Raw genomic sequence first — 21,091 nt, forward strand, 5'->3', positions numbered from 1 at the left:
TTAATATGTTTTACTGTTTGGTTTGTTGCTATGTTGTTGGGTTCTGATTTCAAAAAATAGAAAAACCTTCAATACAATGGCGGATGAAGATAATTTTTATATGTAAATTGTAGACCTCGATGAGATCTACAACTTTGTAGTTTTGAGTTTTTTTATTTGAGGACAGTAAGATGCTCGAACAAATAATATAAAATTTCAGCACCATAATAATCGTCAACTAGCGCTTGTCGCATTAGAGCACTAATATATTATTTGTATGGAATTAAATGAAAATACTTTTTATACCAAGGTTGTAGCTCTCAATGAGATCTACAACTTTGTAGTTTTGAGTTTTTTCATTTGGGGACGTTAAGATGCTTAAAAAAATAATATAAAATTTCGGCGTCTCCTGGAAATATCAAAAGTACTGTTCATACACAAAACCGCCCAGAGGATGAAAGTTGAACTTTTTCAAGAGTTGGAGGACCAAAGTTATCCGGTTTTGAAGTTCGAGGTTGAAATCTATACTTTGGCGATAGTTGGAGGGTGTAAATTATACTTTACCCTAAATAAAAACCCTTCTTGTTTCAAAACGAGGAAAAGATTGCTCCACCTTAATAAAACAAAAGAATGTTTAATTTGCTCCACTGATTTAAACCAGTGTTACCCAACGAGACTTGTGAAGGAGGTTGTCGGTTTCGAGGGGAAGCTTGTGTGGGACTCCAGCAAAGCAGACGGCATAACCAGGAAGGCAGGAAGCTCATGGGTAGCTGCAAGACAGGGTTGCCGTAATGTGTCAAATACTGCATAAGCATAACCGCTAGAAGCATAGTTGATATTGAACACTCCTTGTTGATTAAATACAGTCTTACGACCAAAACTGATGGATCACGGATGGTTGTTCTTGGCCTATAAACATTTGCTTGCTGATTGGGCAAGCTCGGTTTGATTTTTTAAATATCACATTGTGTCGAGAAAAGAAAAAACCAGTGATTCATGTCCTTAATTTGTACTCTACTTGTACTCTACTGATCACTATTGAAGAGCCTTTGATCAAAGGGCACTAAATTGGATGCGCAAGCTCTGGTTTGCATTTCTTCTTATTTTTGTTTACGTCAGTAATACTGTCTAAAGATTAAATTTGCTGGCTTTTGAGCTTTGTTTGGCTGGTGTTCGTCGAATCGAACCTGCAGGTTCTCTGGCTGTCTCCAGCTGAATTTCTTACTGGATGTACACTTCAGGTTCTGTTTTCACTGAATGTTAGCAGCTCTCAATTTCGAGGTTCGTGTTGGACTAGTGGTCACATTGATCACATAGACAATTAAGTTTTTTTTATCTCACCAAAAAAAAAACTGCAGAACGATTCTGGAAATCGTTCGACACCGACACACCGTATGTAAGGTTTGCTGAAAGCTGGAGGACACGTCATTGCAGAATTCCATTGGCTGCGGTTCAAAAAAAAAAAAAGAATTCCATTGGCTGGCTCATCAGAATGCACACAGCGGCTACAGACACATGCACTGGTTACTAACAATAGTTGATGCATTCACGCACATGCTTGCCAGTCTTAGAAAAGTTTTATTCGAGAAATCTAAGCATATGATCTGACATCACATTGCATGGAACGAACCTACAGCTTTGTCACACTCTTCTTCTCCACCCAGCAAGTCATTCTGGGAGGAGCTGCTTCCCTCGGTAAAAAAGAGCTACATACGGTGTGGCCCTCAAAACTGAAAGGATACTTGAAGGAAATCTTTGCTTTTTGATCGGCTCACTCTTTCTCCTCTCCTCTTCTCTCTACTACAAAGCTGCTGACCGATCAATCTTATCTTATGCCACAAGACCCACAAAGGAGTGATGATCTGCAGCGCCAGAAAACTTTTTGCAAATTGCGATGCTTAACGCAATGCAGAGGAATATAATCAAACGCGTACACGATCAAATGATGATTCCCTCTAACTTGCTGTAAAAAACTGGTTCTTTGCTTTGCTAATTAACCCAACGATTTTATCCAAATGTTGAACAGAATTGTGTCATTGTGTGGCGAAGAACACAATTAATACAAACAGCAGAGTGGCTGATTAGCGGGTTGTCGGTGACGCAGCATGGAAGCAATGTAGTAAAGAAGTAAGATGATCTGAAAGAGATGATGATGAGCAACTGAAAGCTGGGCAAAAGAAGGCCATAGGGCCTTTGAGGCCATTGCAGGAAAGGATCCTGTTCTTTTCTTGCTCGATGTTTCTTCCATCCACAAACGTCGATGGTCGATGCCTCCACCGCAACCGCAGCCATGATGAGGATTGGAAAAGAGACCACACGGTCTTGGCTTGCTCGATGTGCCGCTGCATGTGGGGCCACACGCTCATTCCCGGCTTCAGAATCACATTCCTGATGGGCAGTGGGCACACACGCACACGTGCTGGCTGGGAGAGCGCGAGTAGACCATATGAAAGCGCTACGAAACTTAACCGGGATGCAGCTTGCGACCTCTACCATAGCTTGATTCTCTTAGACCGGCCTCTACTGCTTCTGCAAGAAATCCTATCGAATATTTATCATTGCCGTGTATGTGCAGCTGATAGTGCACTAGTGTGGCAAACTGGCAACCTGTCTTTTTTTAATCTGAATAACTCAGTGCTTAACTCTGCATGGAGACATGGAGTATGTCATAGTGATAACTGTTAAGTAAGCTCTGGAGTCTGGACCAGCACAAAACAAAAGAAACATTCCATGTATTTATAGACCCTCCCAGTTCAGAGACTTGTGTAGACTTGCTGTACTCTGCGCCACACACGGCTAGCTGCCTGATAGTGTACAGAGAGTCACAGACCAGTAGGCCAAGTGAGTGAGTGAACCTTGTGTCGGCTAGGTAGGCGGCAATGGCGGCGAGCACCAGGAGGCGGCACAGCAGCAGCAGCAGCAGCAGGATGGCCGTGCCGGCGCCGGTGGTTCTTGGAGTGGCCATGGTCGTCGTCGTCCTGGCCAGCAGCGCGACCGGCGCGAGCGGGCAGCTGAGGATGGGGTTCTACGCCGAGAGCTGCCCCGGCGTGGAGCGGATGGTGGGCGACTTCGTCCGCCAGCACGTCCGCCGCGTGCCCACCGTCGCCGCCGCGCTGCTCCGCCTGCACTTCCACGACTGCTTCGTCAGGGTACGTGACTGCGTGCGTGTGCGTCCATTGCACGGCGTGCCAGTGCCAGACTGCCAGTGCGCGCACTGACCGTGTGGGTGTGCATGCGTGTGTTCCACTGTCTCGCCAGGGCTGCGACGCCTCCGTCCTGCTCAACTCCACCGCCGGCAGCGTGGCCGAGAAGGACGCGCCGCCGAACCTGACGCTGCGCGGCTTCGACTTCGTCGACCGCGTCAAGACCCTCGTCGAGGAGGCCTGCCCCGGCGTCGTCTCCTGCGCCGACGTCCTCGCGCTCGCTGCCCGGGACGCGGTCGTCGCCATTGTGCGTGAGCGGCTGTACTTCTCTGGTTCCTGGATGATGGACCATCGACCATGCATGAGCTGACAACTGAGTGCTCGATCGATCGGACTTGTTGGCAGGGTGGGCCGTCGTGGCGCGTGCCGACGGGGAGGAGGGACGGCACGGTGTCCACCATGCAGGAGGCGCTCAACGACATCCCCAAGCACACCATGACCTTCCCGGAGCTGGCCAACCTGTTCGCCAGCAAAGGCCTCGGCGTCCGTGACCTCGTCTGGCTCTCAGGTATACCCACCTCTACATGACGACTACTCTCCTCCACATGGCAGTAATAAACCAAATATTTGTCACTAGACGTGGATCATGTATGTATTTTATACTCGTAATAAAACATGCTTAAGGCCTTGTTTGATACATGTGTATCCACCTCAATCCACATGTGTTGGAGTGGAATAAAATAGAATTTAGTTCAATTCCACTCTAATCCATTTCAACACACGTGAATTAATATGAATACATGCACATCCAAACAAGGCCTAAGTACATATCAGTAAAAAAAGATTAGGGATTATTCCTGCAACTAGATCAAACGTGAATTTCACAAAAGTTCGATAGGAGGGAGATTTTAAACAAAAAATGCCGCCCGGTATGGTTGAGACTTGAGAGAGGCGTAGGCCGGGCACTGGGCTGAGATAGCTTGGTTCTGATTGCCCATTCCTTGCATGTTGATTGGGCAACAGCAACAGCAGTACTACATGCAAAAGCAGCACAAATAATGGTTGCTTTCGCTGCCACTCTTAAACCGGATCGCCAGATTCCTTGAGAGAAATGATCCAAATTTACTTTCAGCTCCGATCCACTCATCGCTGCCAGCTTCCTGTCCTCTCGATATGTCCGCATCAGATGCTCCTTTCACTATATATTTCATAATAGTTGAACACTGACCGTTCCTGATTCCTCTGAAATGAAATTCAGCTGTTCTTGAATTCAGTTTTTTTTTAAATAAAGAAAACAGTGCAGCGCCATCCACCAATGTGTGTGTGCATACTGCATAGTTCATATATACATAGGTCACTAAATTAACTTGTCGATTTTCAATGTTTTTTTTGCTCCCAGAAATCAAACTGTTCATTTTCCTCAAAAAAAAAAAAAACTGTTCATCAGCAACCTGAAAACCATCTGCAAAAATGCAGACTTTTCCTCAAAAAAAAATGCAGAGACAAGTGCTTAAATCTTTGGGAAAACGGTGTTTTTGCCCCTGTCCAGAAGTTCAATTGTGATTTTACCCTTATTTTTTCAACTTTATGATTTTACCCCTGTTATTTTGAAACGAAGGAGCAGTTTGCCCCTGGTTTGGATGTCCATTATTTAGAGGCTGATTAAACGATTTTAAAAAAACACACACATAAAATCATATGCGAAATGGCTGAAATGCCCTTATCACAATTATCCCATCCGCACCGTATCCACCGGTGCTATTGGGCAGGGCGCGCGACGTCGACGGGGGAGGCACGGCCAGCGGGCTCGCGGCAAGGCGGGCGCTGCGGTGGGTGCGGCGGCCGCGACGGAGGCGCAGCTGAGCGGGCGCTGCGACCATGCGAGCTCGCGGCGCGACGGGTGCCGCTAGGCGGGCGTCGCGGCATGGCCGGCTGCGCAGGCGCGCAGCTCCCTCTCTCACCTCTGCCTCTCGCCACTGTTGTGCTTGCTCGCTCTCCTTCTCCGCCCTCGTCGAAGCCGCCGCTGTCGTTGCGCTCTTCCTCTACTCTACCCTCTCTCCCTCTCTGCTCCACCCCACCGGACCGACGCCGGCGCACAGCTGCTCCGCTCGCTCGCTCTCTGCCTTGCTCCCTCCTCTCTCCCTCTCTCTCTCACACTTTCTCTCTGCCTCTCCCGCGACCGAGCCAACAGGGGGATGAGGACGGACCGAGGCCGTTCGCCCCAGGCCACGTCGCCTTGGCCAATGGACGGGCGACACCTCACCTTACGGGTCCCGCCTATCATTGGTACAGAGACCCACCCCCTCTCTCTTTCTCTCTCTGTAGACCCGGTCTTCGTAGACCAAAGGGAAAAAGAGGATAGGTCTATAGATCGGTGCACACGCACAGTGCTGGTCAGCTCTGACCTCTGACTGGCCACACGCGTCAAACTCTAAGCCGCAGGGAAAATGCTATGTGCACACAGGGAAAAAAAAGTCTAATTCCAAATCAGGGTAAAATCACAATTAGGCATAACAAACAGGGGCAAAATCGCATGGGCATTCATGTCCTTTTGTACAAAGTTTAACACCGTTAGGGGTGGATGACGGAGCAGGGGTAAACTGGTGCTTCGTTTTGAAATCATAGGGGTAAATTCACAAAGTCAAAAATAACAGGGACAAAATCACAATTTCGATATAAAACCAGAGTAGAAACGCGAGAGCCCCTAAATCTTTCATGCAGTTCAGGCTGTTCTAGTACTCTTTGTACGCCATTGCCCTCTATGTTTGTGACACATGTGGAATGCAACGGATCGAGCAGGCGCGCACACGATCGGCATCGCGCACTGCTCGTCGTTCGCCGTCCGCCTATACGGCTATCCGGGCGCCGGCGGCGGCAACGACACGACGGACCCGTCCCTGGACGCGACCTACGCCGCCAACCTCCGGAGGCGCAAGTGCCGGGCGGCGAGCGGCGGGTACGCCGAGGACGCCGTGGTGGAGATGGACCCGGGCAGCCACCTGACGTTCGACCTGGGCTACTACCGCGCGCTGCTCAAGCACAGGGGCCTGCTCCGCTCCGACGCCGCGCTGCTCACCGACGCGGCGGCGCGCGCCGACGTCGAGGGCGTCGTGGGCGGCGCCGAGGAGGTCTACTTCCAGGTGTTCGCGCGGTCCATGGCAAGGCTGGCGACGGTGCAGGTCAAGACCGGAGCCGAGGGGGAGATCAGGAGGAACTGCGCCGTCGTGAACGGCGGCTAAGTTACTTGCATTTTTTTTTTCTTTTCGTTTTTCCATTCTCCCTCGTGATCATTACTGCTAGTGAAGAATACTGTGATTTTGCTCTTACATTTGGGTGATTTACACTCAGTACGATTATTATGTTCAAAATTTTGTTACGCTTCACTTATTGTTAGAGTATATATCTTGAGACGTTTGATGGTTTTGTATACGTACTACCTTATATACTGAGTTATTATACATAACAAATTCTAAGCAGTTGCCCCTGTTTCTCCCCCTGGGCCCTGGCCTGCCCTGCCAACCGCGCCGCTGCCGGTCGAGCACTACCCGCTCGCCCGCCCCGGCGGGATCCAGCGTCTCCGCCTCCTGCCCGACCCATCCCACCCACAGGCCAGCATCCTCCCCGCCTATCTCGTGCGCGCCGGCACTGGAAGGCAACGGCACGGGGGCTTCTTCCCTGGCGCCTTGCTTTCCGTCCCGGCCTCCTATTTGGCGCACCGCCCGGATCCGACGTCCCTCTCCCTCCCTCTCTGGCGCACCCCTCAACGGCGAGGACCGGCCCCTCTCCCTGTCTAGCGGGCAGCGGCTCCATAGAAACTCAGGCAAGCAGGAGCCCCGATTTATGCGATATTACTGCAAACGCTCGTTCAAAGCAACCTGCAACTGCAAGCTGTGTGCTTTTTAGCAGTTCTCGCTTTGGGCAATTCAATTGGCCGCCTAACACAATTTTGATGGTGGCAAACATTCAGGCTATTAACCTACCGAAGAATCAGGATTATCTACTCAGGTTGCATGAACACACATGAATCAGGGGTTATATGCATACATGACTGATAGAATCCAGAGAATAAACAAGTGTTGCTGATACAGACATACAGTTATGAGCTAGCAAAGCCACCTTTTATGCCCTCAGCGCACCTGAGGCGAACTGCAGATCATGCGACTATAATAGAACTCTTGAGACACGCACAGGTGGCTAAACAGAAACCAAAGTACTCTGTTCTCAGGTGTGCTTCATCTTCTACATAACTTTATTTTGCATGGCATCAATGGCATTGAAGAAAGAAAACCTCCTGGACTTGCAGAGGAATAATGCTCCAAACCACAGCCAGAACCCAAAGACAACACCAGCAATTATTTAGTATAGCCATATGATATCAAGATCTTGGTGGAGTTCATTTACCCCATCCAAGGTATGGTTTTCACAAGCAATGCTTAGGGGAAAACCACAAAGTCCTGGATTATTGCTGTAAGAGGAATTATCAAGCGTTCTGAGTTGATCTCCAATAGGTATCTCTCCTGACAGATTGTTGCTCGAGAGATTTAGTGAAGTGAGACACGACAAGGATGACATGCTTAAAGGAATAGGGCCTGAAAGTTTGTTCCAAGAGAGGTCAAGTGATTCTAAAAGTGATAGATCGCCAATCTGTTCCGGGATACCACCAGCTAGATAATTTCTTGACAGATTCAGCATACGGAGACCCTTTAATTTTGTCAACTCTGAAGGAATTCCACCAGAGAGGGAATTGCAAGACAAATCAATAGCTGCCATAAAGTCAGCTGATGACTGAAACATATAATCTCGTCCTTTCCAAACTATGTCAACGTGCCCAATGTCGATGATTTCTTGCTGCATGATGGATTGCTTCCACATTGAATATAAGTTGGCCAGTGTTTTTGGTATTGAACCTGTAAAATTGTTTTGAGCTAGATCAAGCAGATGGAGATAGGAGAGCTGTGAAAGTTGCCAGGGAATACTTCCATAGAATAAATTTGATCTCAGCCGGAGAATCCTCAACAAAGGATTGCTCTCATGTATCCATGGAGGGATCATTCCATAAAACTTGTTGTTTCCAAGATCCAGAATAGCTATGCTTTTCAAGTTCTTCAACACTTCTGGAAGGTGTAACGCACCGACCTGGAAAACGGTTAAGGTCCACTTTACACGTTAAATGAACCACACCTGCTAATTAACTCTCTTGCACTTTCATCCTCGCTTCGCACAAAAGAAACGATCCGGAGTTAACAATCTCCTAGTTCCAGGCTTTTAAGCTGGCTTAGCTCTCCTCCAACTTTCAGTATGGTTCGAATACTAAACCAAGCTACCTAGTAGGACAAGGCTTTTAAGCTAGCTCAGCTCAGTATGGTTCGAATACTAAACCAAGCTACCTAGTAGGACAAATATTCAGGACCGACTCTCTTGGCTACGTCTGTATTCCTAGCTCTCCGGCCAAAGTGCCATGCTCTTGCAGAGTCATGCGCAACATGTCCAAGCTCTCGAGCCATACGTCCATGAAACCGCGAGAGTTGGCTCTGAATACCATTTGTAACACCCTAGACACAGCACACGGCACAGACCCACTCTACCGAGGGGTGGGCCCCACCTACGTAGCAACCCGCTTGCGCTTTCGTTATCGTTTCGCACAAAACGGTTAACCAAAGATTACTACGCGTCCTTGACCTGGCTATTTAAGCTGGTTTGACGAACTTAGAATTCACGATAGGGTACTAAACTTCTGGCTACACAGTATTTTCTGCAGCTACAGTACTCGTCGCTGCAGTACCGGATTCAGCCTAGCCCAATTAAGCATTATAGCTACAATAGCCCGGCCCACCGCAATTCGGCCCATGAGCTGGGTCTCACATCCACGCACTCTCAATGGTTCGACGTCCTCGTCGAGCTATCGAACCAGCTTACCCATACGGGACAAATGTTCATTCCCAGCTCCCCGGCCCAAGTGTCATGCTCTTGCGGAGCCATGCGCAGCCTGTCTAAGCTCCCGAGCCATACGTCCATGAAACCGCGAGAGTTGGCTCTTAATACCATTTGTAACACCCAGACCCAGCACACGGCACAGGCCCCACTCTACCGAGGGGTGGGCCCCACCTACGTAGCAACCCGCTCGCGTTTTCGTCCTCGCTTCACGCAAAACGGTTAACCGAAGGTTACTACGCGTCCTTAGCCTGACTATTTAAGCTGGTTCGACGAACTCAGAATTCACGATATGGCACTAAACTTCTGGCTGCACAGTGTTTTCTGCAGCTACAGTACTCATCGCTACAATAACCCGAATTCAGCCCGGCCCAATTCAGCGTTATAGCTACAGTACCCAGCCCAACCGCAATTCGGCCCTGAGCTGGGTCTCAGAAGGCTTCCCGTGAAGTTGTTGTTGGATAGGTGCAGTGACATTAGTGAAGACATAGAGTTTATCTTGGTTGGCACTTCTCCAAACAAATTATTGCTAGACAAATCCAAGAATCGTAGGTAAGGATAGTTCCAAATGCAACCTGGGAGCTCTCCAAGTAGTTGGTTGTTGGACAGATCCAAGATTTGCAAACTACTATTTATGAGTCGACATAAAGTGGGCAACTCCATGCCATTGAGATTAGAAATGCTACTTGTGAGCTTATTGTCAGACAAAATGAGATATCTGAGATTTGGGAGAATTGATATAGATGCAGGAAGCTCGCCCTCAAGATGATTGGTGCTGATGTCAATGGATACCACCAAAAATGAGAAGTTACCGATTTGCAGTGGTATCGTTCCAGTAAAGTGATTCTCAAGTCCAGATATTCTAAGTTTGCCAGGTTTTCCAACTCTTTTGGGATTGAGCCAACAAAACTGTTGCCAAAGAGGGAGAGAATCTGAAGGTTCATGGAGTTCGCGATCTGCGTTGGGATGCTTCCGTTGAACAAGTTGTCAGACAAGTCAAGCACGAGTAGCTCCGTGCAGTTTGTAAATAACTCCGGCGGAATGGCCCCGCTGAGATTATTTCCGTTTAAATAGAAGGCTTCTATTCCTTGCATCTTGGCAAAAGACGTTGGTAAACATCCATGCAACTGGTTCTCTGATAAGTCCATCAAAACGAGGCCGGTAAGGTTCCCCAACTCCGCTGGGATGATTCCATGGAACGAGTTATCAGACAAGTCGAGGATGAAGAGCTCCGTGCAGTTTGTAAATAACTCTGGCGGAATGACCCCACCGAGATTATTCCTGTTTAAACTGAAGTATTTTATGCTTTGCAACTTGGCAAAAGACGGTAAAGTTCCATGCAACTGATTCTGTGATAAGTACATGTAATTGAGGCTGGTAAGGTTCCCCAACTCGGCTGGAAGAGTTGAAAACAAACCAGCATTAAATATTTCAAGCGACTCTAGCATTTGAAGTTTCCCGAGTGATGCTGGGATCGATCCACCAAGCAAGTTGTTTGATAGACTAAGAATACGCAATCTAGGTATCATCCCCAGCTCTTCTGGGACTCCAGCAGTGAGATTATTTGTATCAAGATCTAGTTCCCTGAGCTTTCGGAGCCTTGAAAGTGAACGTGGTATTGCACCAGAGAATCCATTATATGACAGATTCAAATAGCTTAATCTCGGGACCGTCTCTGGCAGTGAGCCTGGTATATGTCCCAGGAAGGAATTAGATGATAAATCAAGTGATCTCATCCACGTGCAGTTGAGGATAAACTGGGGGAAGGTGCCGTCAAGACTATTGTTCCTTAAAGATAAGAATTTCAAACTGGGCATAGGTAAAAACCTGGCAGATTCTGGGTTGAACAAGTGGTTGTTACCGAGATCAAGATGGGCGATCATAGGGAGCTTACTGAGTTGGTAGGGGATGGCACCACTGAGACTGTTGCTGTTCAAGTCAAGAAAGGTGAGAGTGAGCAACATGGACAGGTTCGCCGGGATGGTACCAAAAAGGTGATTGTTGCTGAGGTCAAGCCTGGTGAGATTCTGGAACGTGGTGGAGTAGAAGGCATCAAGCTTGCCGTTGATCCCTGCACTGCGAAGGCGGAGCGCAGTGACGTGGCCGGCACCGTCGCAGGCGACGCCGAACCAAGAGCAGATTGAATTGGCAGGCGACCACGAGGACAGGGAGCTGGCTCCAACCAGGGTGGATTTCCATCGGAGAAGTGCATCTGCTTCTGGGTTGATGGCAATGGCTGGGCATATTAGCACAAAAAAATGAGATCTGGAGGATTAGCTGTGGTTCCATGGTCAAGGTTTGTTTTAGGTTGAAGGTGATAAGTTGCAGTGGATTGCATGTATCTCTGCACCTTAATTTGGAAATAGCCACAAGGCTTATAGAAGAAGAGATTTTAGAAGAAGGAAATAACTCACTCTTCTCTGAAAAAGATGGAACGTTCAGCCTCACTTGACCGGCAATTTTAGATAGATGACCATTAGTCAGCAGTCGTCCACTAATCCACCAAGGAAGTGCTGATGCAGCATATACCATAATTAGTGCACTACTGGAAGACTAAACCCCCCATCTCGGTATTCCACGTCAACTTCATAATCATCGCTCACTTAAGTGTCAACCTTGCTCCATTCTAAAATATAAGGTATTTAAGTATTTAAAATTTATCCTAAATTGTACTCCCACTTTCCCAAATTAAATAAACTTCTAGAGACATTCTTAATTTTGATCAAAATTAAAAAAAAAAAGAGCACCAATATTTATGGCACCAAATTAGTATCTAGATGCATCATGAAATATATTTTCATAATATACTTATTTGGTGTCATGTTGTTATCTTTTTTATATAAAGCTGGTCAAACTTAAGATAGTCTGACTTAGGGTCACTACAAGAATTGATTTATTTTGAGAGGGAGTAAGATAGATTTAAGTGAAATCACCGCCAACTCAATTTTAAAAAGAACATTTAATGCATACCTACAATTGGTATTGGTATCTAATTGCCAACCATTTTCACACGATTAAGGGAGTTATCTGCATCATTTATTTTTACCCCAATAATTTGTCCTAAAATTTCTAGAATTCATTATATTTCAGGACGGAAGAAGTAAAATAAATTGTAACTTATTTTTTCACATCTATGGAAAGAAATTGGCAAGTGCAATTTTGTGATAGCACGACATATGCAAGTAAGCATTGACTGATAGATTTAATAGGACTTGGACTACTACATGTTAAATTTAAATCAAATTAACTCCCAAGTCCTATAAAGCGTTGTAATATCGTATTTGAAATCGACTAAAAAGTTGACTAAGTTTGTGGTTTTTGCGTGCACCAGTTGTAAAGTTGAGATTGACAAAAGTCATGCCACATGCGTGCACCTCTGCCACTGCTGAGCCGAGGCATGTAATACGTATCGAAACAACGTGTGGTGCGTGTTCGATCCTCGAGGTCCAAGGGTAGATGACCATCAGTCAGCAGTCGTCCACTGATCCACCATGGAAGTGCTGATGCAGCATATCATCCAGAGACCTTCTGTAACTTTTAGGGACCTAACTGTAATTCTTAGCCCACCGAAGAAAATTATGTAAACAACCACCTTCGTCCTCTACTATCTACTACCCAAAAAAAAGGTAGCAAGGGCCACGTGTTACAGTCTGATAGATGATGTTTCATCAAGTGTGATAAGACTGAGTGCACAATGTCATCCCATGTGGCGCCAATGCCATGACTTAGCCGACATCATCAACCGAAGATCAACTGCTACGATTCAAATAATATACTCCCACGAAACATCAGTGTTCAAGTGCCGCGAACAGCAGAGCACGACCACTCAAAAGAACCAGGGCACTGACAAAAGACTAGCCACCACGGGGTATATTTAGGTACAGGTAACAGGGCATGTTTTGCCTTCAGGGAAGCAAGAAAAAACTTGACTGCTTATAAACCGCATCCACAAAGGATCAATATGAAGGTTTTTTATGCAAGGTAAATTCTAGCATCAAATACATAGGGCTTTACACATGCAAGAGCTATAGATCATTCCAGTACCATCTCGACATTCTACTTAGTCCACGTCGACTTCCTCATCATCAGCCTCGTACTAGGAAACAGACAAAACAAATTGTGAGCATATTGTTTAGCAGATCTACAAAAGAAAATGAGGAACTAGTTTTGAATGTGTAGTCAGTCTGATCGCACGTGCAAGGTTTGTCATTTTCAACAGGATGCAAATTCATTTTTATCTATTCTTCGAAGGACGTAGGATGCAAGGTTAGTCACCTGCTCGTAAGTATTAACCGCTGGTGGTGGTTGTGGGGGCATAACAGGCAACCTAGTTTCGTCATCAGCATCATTTTCTATTGATGCGGTTATCGGATCATGTCTATCCTCCAGTTCAACAGCTTCAAACAGATCATCCACAGCATGAGCAGCCATACCAGTGGAGGGCAAAACATGTTTGGCTGGAGATTCTTTGACCTGTAAGTTTAAAAATATCTACTCAATAGAAGTTTGAACTCATACTACGCACAGTCCGAATCATGTCAACGGTCATGAAGCTAACAGGACCGATGACAAAGGAAGACTATACAATTTTATATATTGCTACCACTTGTTAAGATGTTTTAATGGGTAAGCAAGAGTAAACAGAGCAATGAGGGTCAACCTTAAACTTCACTAGTTCATGTTGTGGCTTAGAATGAAAATAAGAGCATATGCATATAAATAGGATGATGTCCATGTTATACCAGCCAGCTATGAGAACATGATATAGATAATATCATAAAATGGAGTTAGCACATGAGAAATATTGCACCTTGTCAGTGTTGGCTGAGGGAACAAAATTGCCTATCTTATCCTTTTCATCTTCCCACAGTTTCTTCTTCAAATACAAAGATTTTGTTGGCTCAGTCCCCTTGCTTGGTTTTTCAAATTCTGCAATAGTACCTTCTGACCTATATTTATCTGGCCTAGTTGTGTCAGAGTCTCGCTCTCTTCTTTTCTTCACTGAAAAGGACAAGATTAGACGTGAGTACATAATTGATAGGAAGACATATCTTTAAACACAGCAAGAAATGTTGCTGAGACGTAAATGGGAAAAAAAAAAACTCTCCCTTGTCAAAGAATATGATTCATTTGGACAAGTTCAGATGTTATACTTTGAAAGTACTCAAATTCTAAAATATCAAATTTTCAAATGAAGGGAACACTTTATTAAGTGTTTCTATAAAAGGGTAGCCAACTAATCATATCAGCTCCAATGTTTGAAGTTCAACAGAGGAAGGATTAGCTTAGACTCCAAGAAATAAATACATTGACAACAACCGAAGGAGAAACGGATGCTATTTAAGAAGATTCATTCGCATCATACTAATGTCAACCTTAAGACAACATCATCACTGTACACTCTTCAGAGACAGAGACTAAGCTATACCCACCAGCTTTCGCTTCTTCACTTGTTGAGTATGGTATTGATCTCTTCTTAGCTGTAGCAGCATTGGGGCTCCTTTCATAAGGACCATTTGGATCTTCATCAACATTGATACTGGAAACTTCTTCATTAGCACCACGCTTCAGAATATCTGAAGCAAGCAAATCACCAAGTCTCTCAAAACGAGCTTGTGACCTGCACAATTCCATTTAATTAATAATAATCATTAATTCATAATCATGTGGATATAGACATGAACTGGTGCAGCAAGACAGGACAAAAATGTTTTCCAAATTGTTAAGCTGAAAAGTGATGAAAGCACAATGTACCTTTTCAATTCTTCCTGTGCTTTCAAAAAGCGAGCATGGGCTTTAATGAACTTTTTCATTTTTGAGGTCATCCTACATTGGAAATTTAAAAAAAAACATGACAACTATATACTTGAAGACACCATGGAGCTAAACAAAAGAGGCACCCTATTGTGTAAGTACCTGTGGCATTCCTCTTTCTCCTTCCTTAGCTGCAGATCAAGATCATTTACTCTGCTAGAAATCTTGCGCACTTCAGCATTCTTCTCATCCAAAATTATCTATGGAAGGAATAGTTAATATGACCATCGAGTTTGGATTTACACAGGATAAAGCTATTTTAAAGGATAGGTGTTGAATTGTGAAGATTCAGATTAAAAGAGTACATGGCCAATGACAACTTGTAGGATTTAGAAAGTAAAAGAAACATTATCAGCATATAAAGCATGTAAATAAAGACACTAAGAAGAACTGTTATGCTAATGCTCTAACCTAGTACTCCATCAAAATGTTTAAACCATTATGGACATTGCGAAGCAAGGAACACACAGAAACTTTTACAAATTACTGCTCCATCAAAATGTTTAAACCATTATGGACATTGAATATAAGTTTAAACCATCAGGACACCAAATACTCTTCATCAGTCAATGAGAATAGTTATTGCAATCAGCACCGAGCAAATCAAGCCATTAAAGCATGATTGATGATGAATGGTCAGTGTCCCACAATATGAACAGAATGGTTGAGCTTACAACGGAAAATAGGCAAGTGTTATAAATTGCAATTACAAAGTCCTATATACATCAATTTTCTAGCCAGTACACTAGTGCAAAAAGAAAAGTAACAAAATACCTAAATCTGACCACACACACACCACCACCACCACCACCACCAATTACCCATAGAAACATCAACTAAAAACTGACATGGTTTACCAGCATGCAATATACGATAGTATAAGTAGAGACTGTCAAAACTAACCTCCAAGTGAGATTTATCATCGCGCAAAAGTTCCATATCCATTTGTTTCAGCTGCAGAATAATCTTACTTTTAATTATACAGTGGCAGGGTGTGCTAAAAGGTGACATGCAGCTATACATTGTATAATGCATCAGACCTGTATTTCGTGATCCTCTTTATCATCACCACTTAAGAGTGTCTCCCTTTTTCTATCATCGTTATTGTCAGAGACACTCAAACTCCTAGATGAGTTAGTTTCTCCATCATCAGGCTTCTTCTCATGCCTCCTTTCACTGAGAGAGGGGAGGTTATAAAGTGGAAAGGTAAGCTACAATATCAACATTTATGTTCCATATTTCACATATTCAACGCAGGTCAGGAACCCAAAACATCAGTAAGATTTCAGAGGTACATAGGTAACATATTCTATTCAGAAAATTTTATCAGAAGAAGCAATTATATTTGTAACAAGCAGATTTTAGTAATTGTTGACATAAAATAAAGCATACAATGTGCTTGCACGTTCTCTAGGGGCACATCTAGCATGCTTATGCCAATACAATGAATACATATAATATGGTGAATAAATGCCACAACTGTGAGTTTGCAAGAATATTAAAATAATGGTTTCAGAGAGGATGCTTTAACATAGTATTCAATGATAAAGGTTTTTAGTTATTTTTAACATAGTATTCAATGATAAAGGTTTGTAGTTATTTGAGCTCCAGATCCATAGTTAACAGAAATGAGGAAATTGCATCACATAAACAAGGCAGATAACAAAGAGATAATAGATAGTCATAAATAAAGAATCGATAATTTGAGCAGCAGACACAGATGTGTTACATGTGTAAAAGCATATATTTACAAATGAATGACTTATCATATATTAAATGAATTGCATACCTCTTCCTACTGGGAGACCGTGAATAGCTAGATTCTGCAAGTAAAATTTCAGTTTTAATAACTTATACGCCATCGGACATGGAATTCAATAGGAATCTAATAAAAGTGACAGGTCTGGATTTAAAATAAGAAGGCCGTAATTACCCCTTTCTTGGGAATTTGGTCTTCGGTCATGAAGGGAACGATGGCCCCTGGAATCTCTGTCAGGGGAATGCCTCCTATGAGGCGAGCGCCTCCTATCAAACCTATCTCTGAAGTCACCACCTCTATAATCTCTTCTCCCTAGAAGCCAGGATAGAGAAAAATTTATACAAGGATATATGAAGCTGAACGAAAAATGTATCAATATGAACTTATGGAGATAGGTCACCCATAAGCCTGTAACCTTACCACAGCCTTTGAGCTACAAGATAATTCAATGCACAATAAGTAGAAGGGTCTCCAGGATAATACCACTAGCCACAATAAAGTAGGGCTGAAAATTAACGCCATGGGTAAATACCAAAGTATGGTATGAAACCACTGACGTACCATTAAGATGATACCAAACTCATAATGTTGATTGTTGGAAATCAAATTGATGAAGCACCATGAACAACATCACATAACAATTACGCATGACAAGTTGAGGTCTTCTATAATCCCAATATCATCACAATATAAATCTACTATCATTTGTCCAGATATCTTCCGCGGCGACTTGCAAGAATAACAATAACTTGCAATTACCAGTGAGAATAACACTTCCCAATGAACTAACTGATGCACAACATTCAAGGGTATGTGGCTCAATTAACCATTAAAGCTGCTAAGCACATGACCATGGCACATCAAATGTATTATAGACATCATTCAGTGGAGTCATCATCCAAGATACTGATATGCCAACCTTCTTGATATAGGGACAAGCATTACAGTCACAATAAATTGTTGAAATGCCAACTGAAGAATCTATATAAAGGTCATCTTATCCTCTGGCAGCAGTTGAATCTAATAATCTGCTCAGGAGTCTGCTAATTTGAATGGTAGTTAAATCAAAAGGCAACCAGTAAGAATGCCGCCTAATTCTGCAGACTGCAACAAGCTTCCACTTGTTAGAATTATTTTCTATCTGCAGCAACTGAGGTTGAATTCAAGCACAAATTTAATAAAACACACAAGCACTTGATACAAAACATAGAGAACATGGTACTACAAAATCATGGAGCAAAAATAAAGTTCCACTTGAACCACAATGTCCAGAGGTAAATTTGTTACCCGGAAACCTGTTTCTCCCCCCACCCTTTTTTTTTGCCAAATGAGACACCCAGCACCAGTGTCATTATGACACCATGTTGGATTCCAGGTGCAATTTGGCGTGTCCCAAAAAAATCTGCTAATTCAGACACCTGCACCTAAATCAGACACTGATACCCAGACCCATGTGGGCCATGTCCATGTAACCCCTTAAAGCTCCAAAGATGGTCATCCATAAATGATTCAAGTACATGTATTCATTCTTTGGCCAGTCACTATCCTGGCTAAATTAACCTAATTCATCCCTTCTGAAATAATAGATATAGATATTCATATCAGCGACTTGGCATGTATCACTTTTCCTTTTTTGTTGCATGGCACAGCAATGTATCGTACCATCCACCATGACATTTCTTCTCCATCTAATAAATCGAATGGGCCCATACCATTGTTCTTCCCAAACAGATAGATCACATGGATTACATGGGCAACCATCCACGGCAGGGTGCAGAATTCGTGACATCTACAACTAAACCTACCAATAAAACAATACGAGGAACAGAATTTGCAAGAAAATTTCATACAACCAAACCACCCGATTTACCACGAACGCTACACCACCAGGGGATCCCGATCTCATAAGAGGTTAAACATTCAACTAGTAGAAAAAAAAAACGTGCGAGAGGGTAATGGGGGCACGAGAAAAGGCTGTGTATACCGGCGCGGGGCGGGAACGAGGTGCGGGAACCGGGGAACCGGCGGAGCTCGGCGTGCCCGTGCGCGAAGCTGCAGGTGTCGCGGGAACAGCCGCCGCGCTGCCACAGCGCGCACAGCTTCGTCTTGTACGCCGGCCCGCGGCGCGGCGGGCCCAGCATCCCGGGCGGCGGCCGATCCCCGCGCTCGCGGCCCGGAAATTCGCGCTCAACCGATCGATCGCGCATGGCGTGAGTAGGGTTTCGAGGGGAGGAGGAGCAAAGCCCTAGGCGAGTGGATCAGTGGAGGGGCCGAGGAAGGGTAAGAGGAGAAGCGTTTTTTTCTTTTTTTTGATAAACGTATCTGTATTACTCAGGTAAGGAAAACGTACACATACGCAAATGCATACAGATACGAGGGTACAGGAAACAGAGACAGCTGTCCTATCAGTTTTGCACAGAGGCCCCTAAAGAATAGAAAATCACAAGAAGCTCCCTGGCCACCGTGCTCGCCGACGGACGCCGCCACCTTCCATCTCCGGCGTTGGGAACTCCCGCCGCCGCCCAGATCTGGAGGAACTCCATCGCATGAAGGCTTTTAACGAGATGCAGTAGTCGCCCAATACTGAGGCCGGGACAATTTTGTTGTTGAAGAAAAGTCGGTCGGGGACGCACCCCAAGCTCCTCAGATCTTGAATCGAAGCTCGCCGTCGACAGGCGCCGAAGGGGGAGTCGAGCTCGATCCACACGCCCGTAGTCCGCAACACCCACAACCATCTCTGCACCCATGAGGAAGCGCGCCACCAGCACTGTCGCCTCCCTGAGACGATAGATCAGCCGAGCGCGCGGACTCCTGTACAAGCCTCGCCGACCTCGTCGTTGGCGCCGGAGGAAAACGCCACCGGTGCGAGGAAGGGGTCGGGAGGATTTATTCAACAACGCCGTCGTCACCTCCTCCTCGCCGACGGCGCCTATAAAGACAAGCCGCAGAGGAACGCCGCCCTCCCGACAAACCCTAGCTCCACCATCAACCGACGGCAAGCAAACCCTAGACCTAGGACTCGATCCTAATCTATATACACCCGCACGGCGATACCCCCCGCCATCCTCCCTTTCCAGCACCGAACCGGTGACTGGAGAAGAAGGAGGATGGCGAAATCGGCGCCGAAAAACTGTCACCTCCTTTTCGCCCTTTGGTACTGTAGCAGAGGAAAGGGGAAGGAGCGTGAGTGGGTTGGTTTTTTCCACAATCACGTTTCTTGGGCAATAAGACGAGAAGCGTTGATGGCCTACGGTCTAGGTAATGCCGTCCGGAAGGGCAGTCAGGCAGCAGGAGAACCGCGGCGGCGGACGATAACGAGATTTGCCTCTGACCCTTGGGCCCTGGCTGTGCACCCTCAAGAAAATGGATTACTTGCATGATAGATCTCGACAGATTTGACACTTAGCACACTATTAACATTTTTAATTTTTTATTTACCTCAATTTTTCTATTTAATTTGACATTTTACTTTGATTCGTAAATTTTCTTATTCTCTTTAACTCATTTTCATATTTTTTTCTCTTTATTTATAACTCATTTTCTATTTTCTAGCACCGGGAAATATTGACCCTAGGCTTATTCATACCCTTAGATCGATGTACGATGAAGTTTTGTTACATTACATGAATTTGCATTAGTTTGAGGCAATCTCTGTGAGGATGTATACGACGAAAGATATAAGTAGATGTTTAAGTTCACGTATTTTATTCCCTATATACTAATATCATAAGCTTTTGCATGCCCATATTGTAATCACATTATGACACAAAAATGGATTTCAGCTTTCAAGGATAAAGGGCGCAAATGAGGGCTTGTTTGGTGTATCACCAACAATGCAAGATTTTCAGTTTTAGAGTTTATAGAATAAAATAAACCGTTTAAACATCACTGTTTTATACAAAAGAAAGAATAACCAAATTTCTCATTCTCATATCTTTGATGTGTCTATAGCTCCAAATGTAAGACTCCTTTGAGAAAAAAAAAAATCGATCCGCGGGGGTAAGACAGCCCGGGCATTGTGCTTAAGAAGAAGACCTTCTCACGCAGGTCGAGAAAACCCCTAAACCTCTGCCCCACCCATACACAGCGGCACTGCAGCTCCTGTGAGACTGGACTGGCCTTAGACCTGTGCTTTGGCGTAGTGCAGACGAGGGGATTTTTTCAACGCGTAGATAAACTACGCCTCCTCCGGCCAATAAATCTGCCCCAAGGGGGTTCGAACTCTGGCCGACAGGATGCAAAGCGCACAGCCAGACCAACTGGTCTAGCGTTCGCTTGTGACTTCTTTGAGCTAAGGATGACAAGCTTTCGAATTTGTTACTGTCAGAGCTGTAATCCCTTCAATTCCATAATTCTTGGTTTTGATAGCGATGTGATCTCCAAATTGTAGCTTTGGCTATGATTTTTTTATATACGAAGAAGTAGAAAAATATTAAAATGTCTTTTAAGACCAATCTATGCATGT

General features: G+C 44.8%; 3 protein-coding genes across 4 annotated transcripts; 1 reads left to right on the forward strand and 2 right to left on the reverse strand.

Moving 5' to 3' along the window:
• Window positions 1-2,746: 2,746 nt before the first annotated feature.
• On the forward strand, window positions 2,747-6,463 carry LOC136475745 (peroxidase 39-like). Its single transcript, XM_066473335.1, has 4 exons — window positions 2,747-3,128; window positions 3,238-3,429; window positions 3,528-3,690; window positions 5,922-6,463. The coding sequence occupies exons 1-4, from the start codon at window positions 2,859-2,861 to the stop codon at window positions 6,359-6,361; spliced, it is 1,065 nt and encodes a 354-aa protein (XP_066329432.1). The 5' UTR covers window positions 2,747-2,858; the 3' UTR covers window positions 6,362-6,463.
• Window positions 6,464-9,753: 3,290 nt separating this feature from the next.
• On the reverse strand, window positions 9,754-11,619 carry LOC136468572 (probable leucine-rich repeat receptor-like protein kinase At1g35710). The gene is made up of 3 exons (XM_066467095.1): window positions 11,600-11,619; window positions 9,866-11,318; window positions 9,754-9,771 (listed from the first exon to the last, which is right to left on the reverse strand). Exons 1-3 carry the CDS (start codon window positions 11,617-11,619, stop codon window positions 9,754-9,756), a joined length of 1,491 nt encoding a protein of 496 aa, XP_066323192.1.
• Window positions 11,620-12,897: 1,278 nt separating this feature from the next.
• LOC136475752 (zinc finger CCCH domain-containing protein 13-like) lies at window positions 12,898-18,910 on the reverse strand. Of its 2 annotated transcripts, XM_066473341.1 has the most exons (11): window positions 18,611-18,909; window positions 16,801-16,938; window positions 16,657-16,690; window positions 15,908-16,043; window positions 15,771-15,821; window positions 14,970-15,067; window positions 14,808-14,879; window positions 14,486-14,673; window positions 13,864-14,054; window positions 13,329-13,526; window positions 12,898-13,149 (listed from the first exon to the last, which is right to left on the reverse strand). In XM_066473341.1, the coding sequence occupies exons 1-11, from the start codon at window positions 18,831-18,833 to the stop codon at window positions 13,114-13,116; spliced, it is 1,365 nt and encodes a 454-aa protein (XP_066329438.1). In that variant the 5' UTR covers window positions 18,834-18,909; the 3' UTR covers window positions 12,898-13,113. The 2 variants fall into 2 exon arrangements, with proteins under 2 accessions (XP_066329438.1, XP_066329439.1); XM_066473342.1 differs by lacking the exon at window positions 13,329-13,526 and having other exon boundaries at window positions 18,611-18,910.
• Between the last annotated feature and the right edge of the window lie 2,181 nt (window positions 18,911-21,091).

Source organism: Miscanthus floridulus, chromosome 8, assembly GCF_019320115.1.
Source record: "Miscanthus floridulus cultivar M001 chromosome 8, ASM1932011v1, whole genome shotgun sequence".
NCBI lineage: Eukaryota > Viridiplantae > Streptophyta > Magnoliopsida > Poales > Poaceae > Miscanthus > Miscanthus floridulus.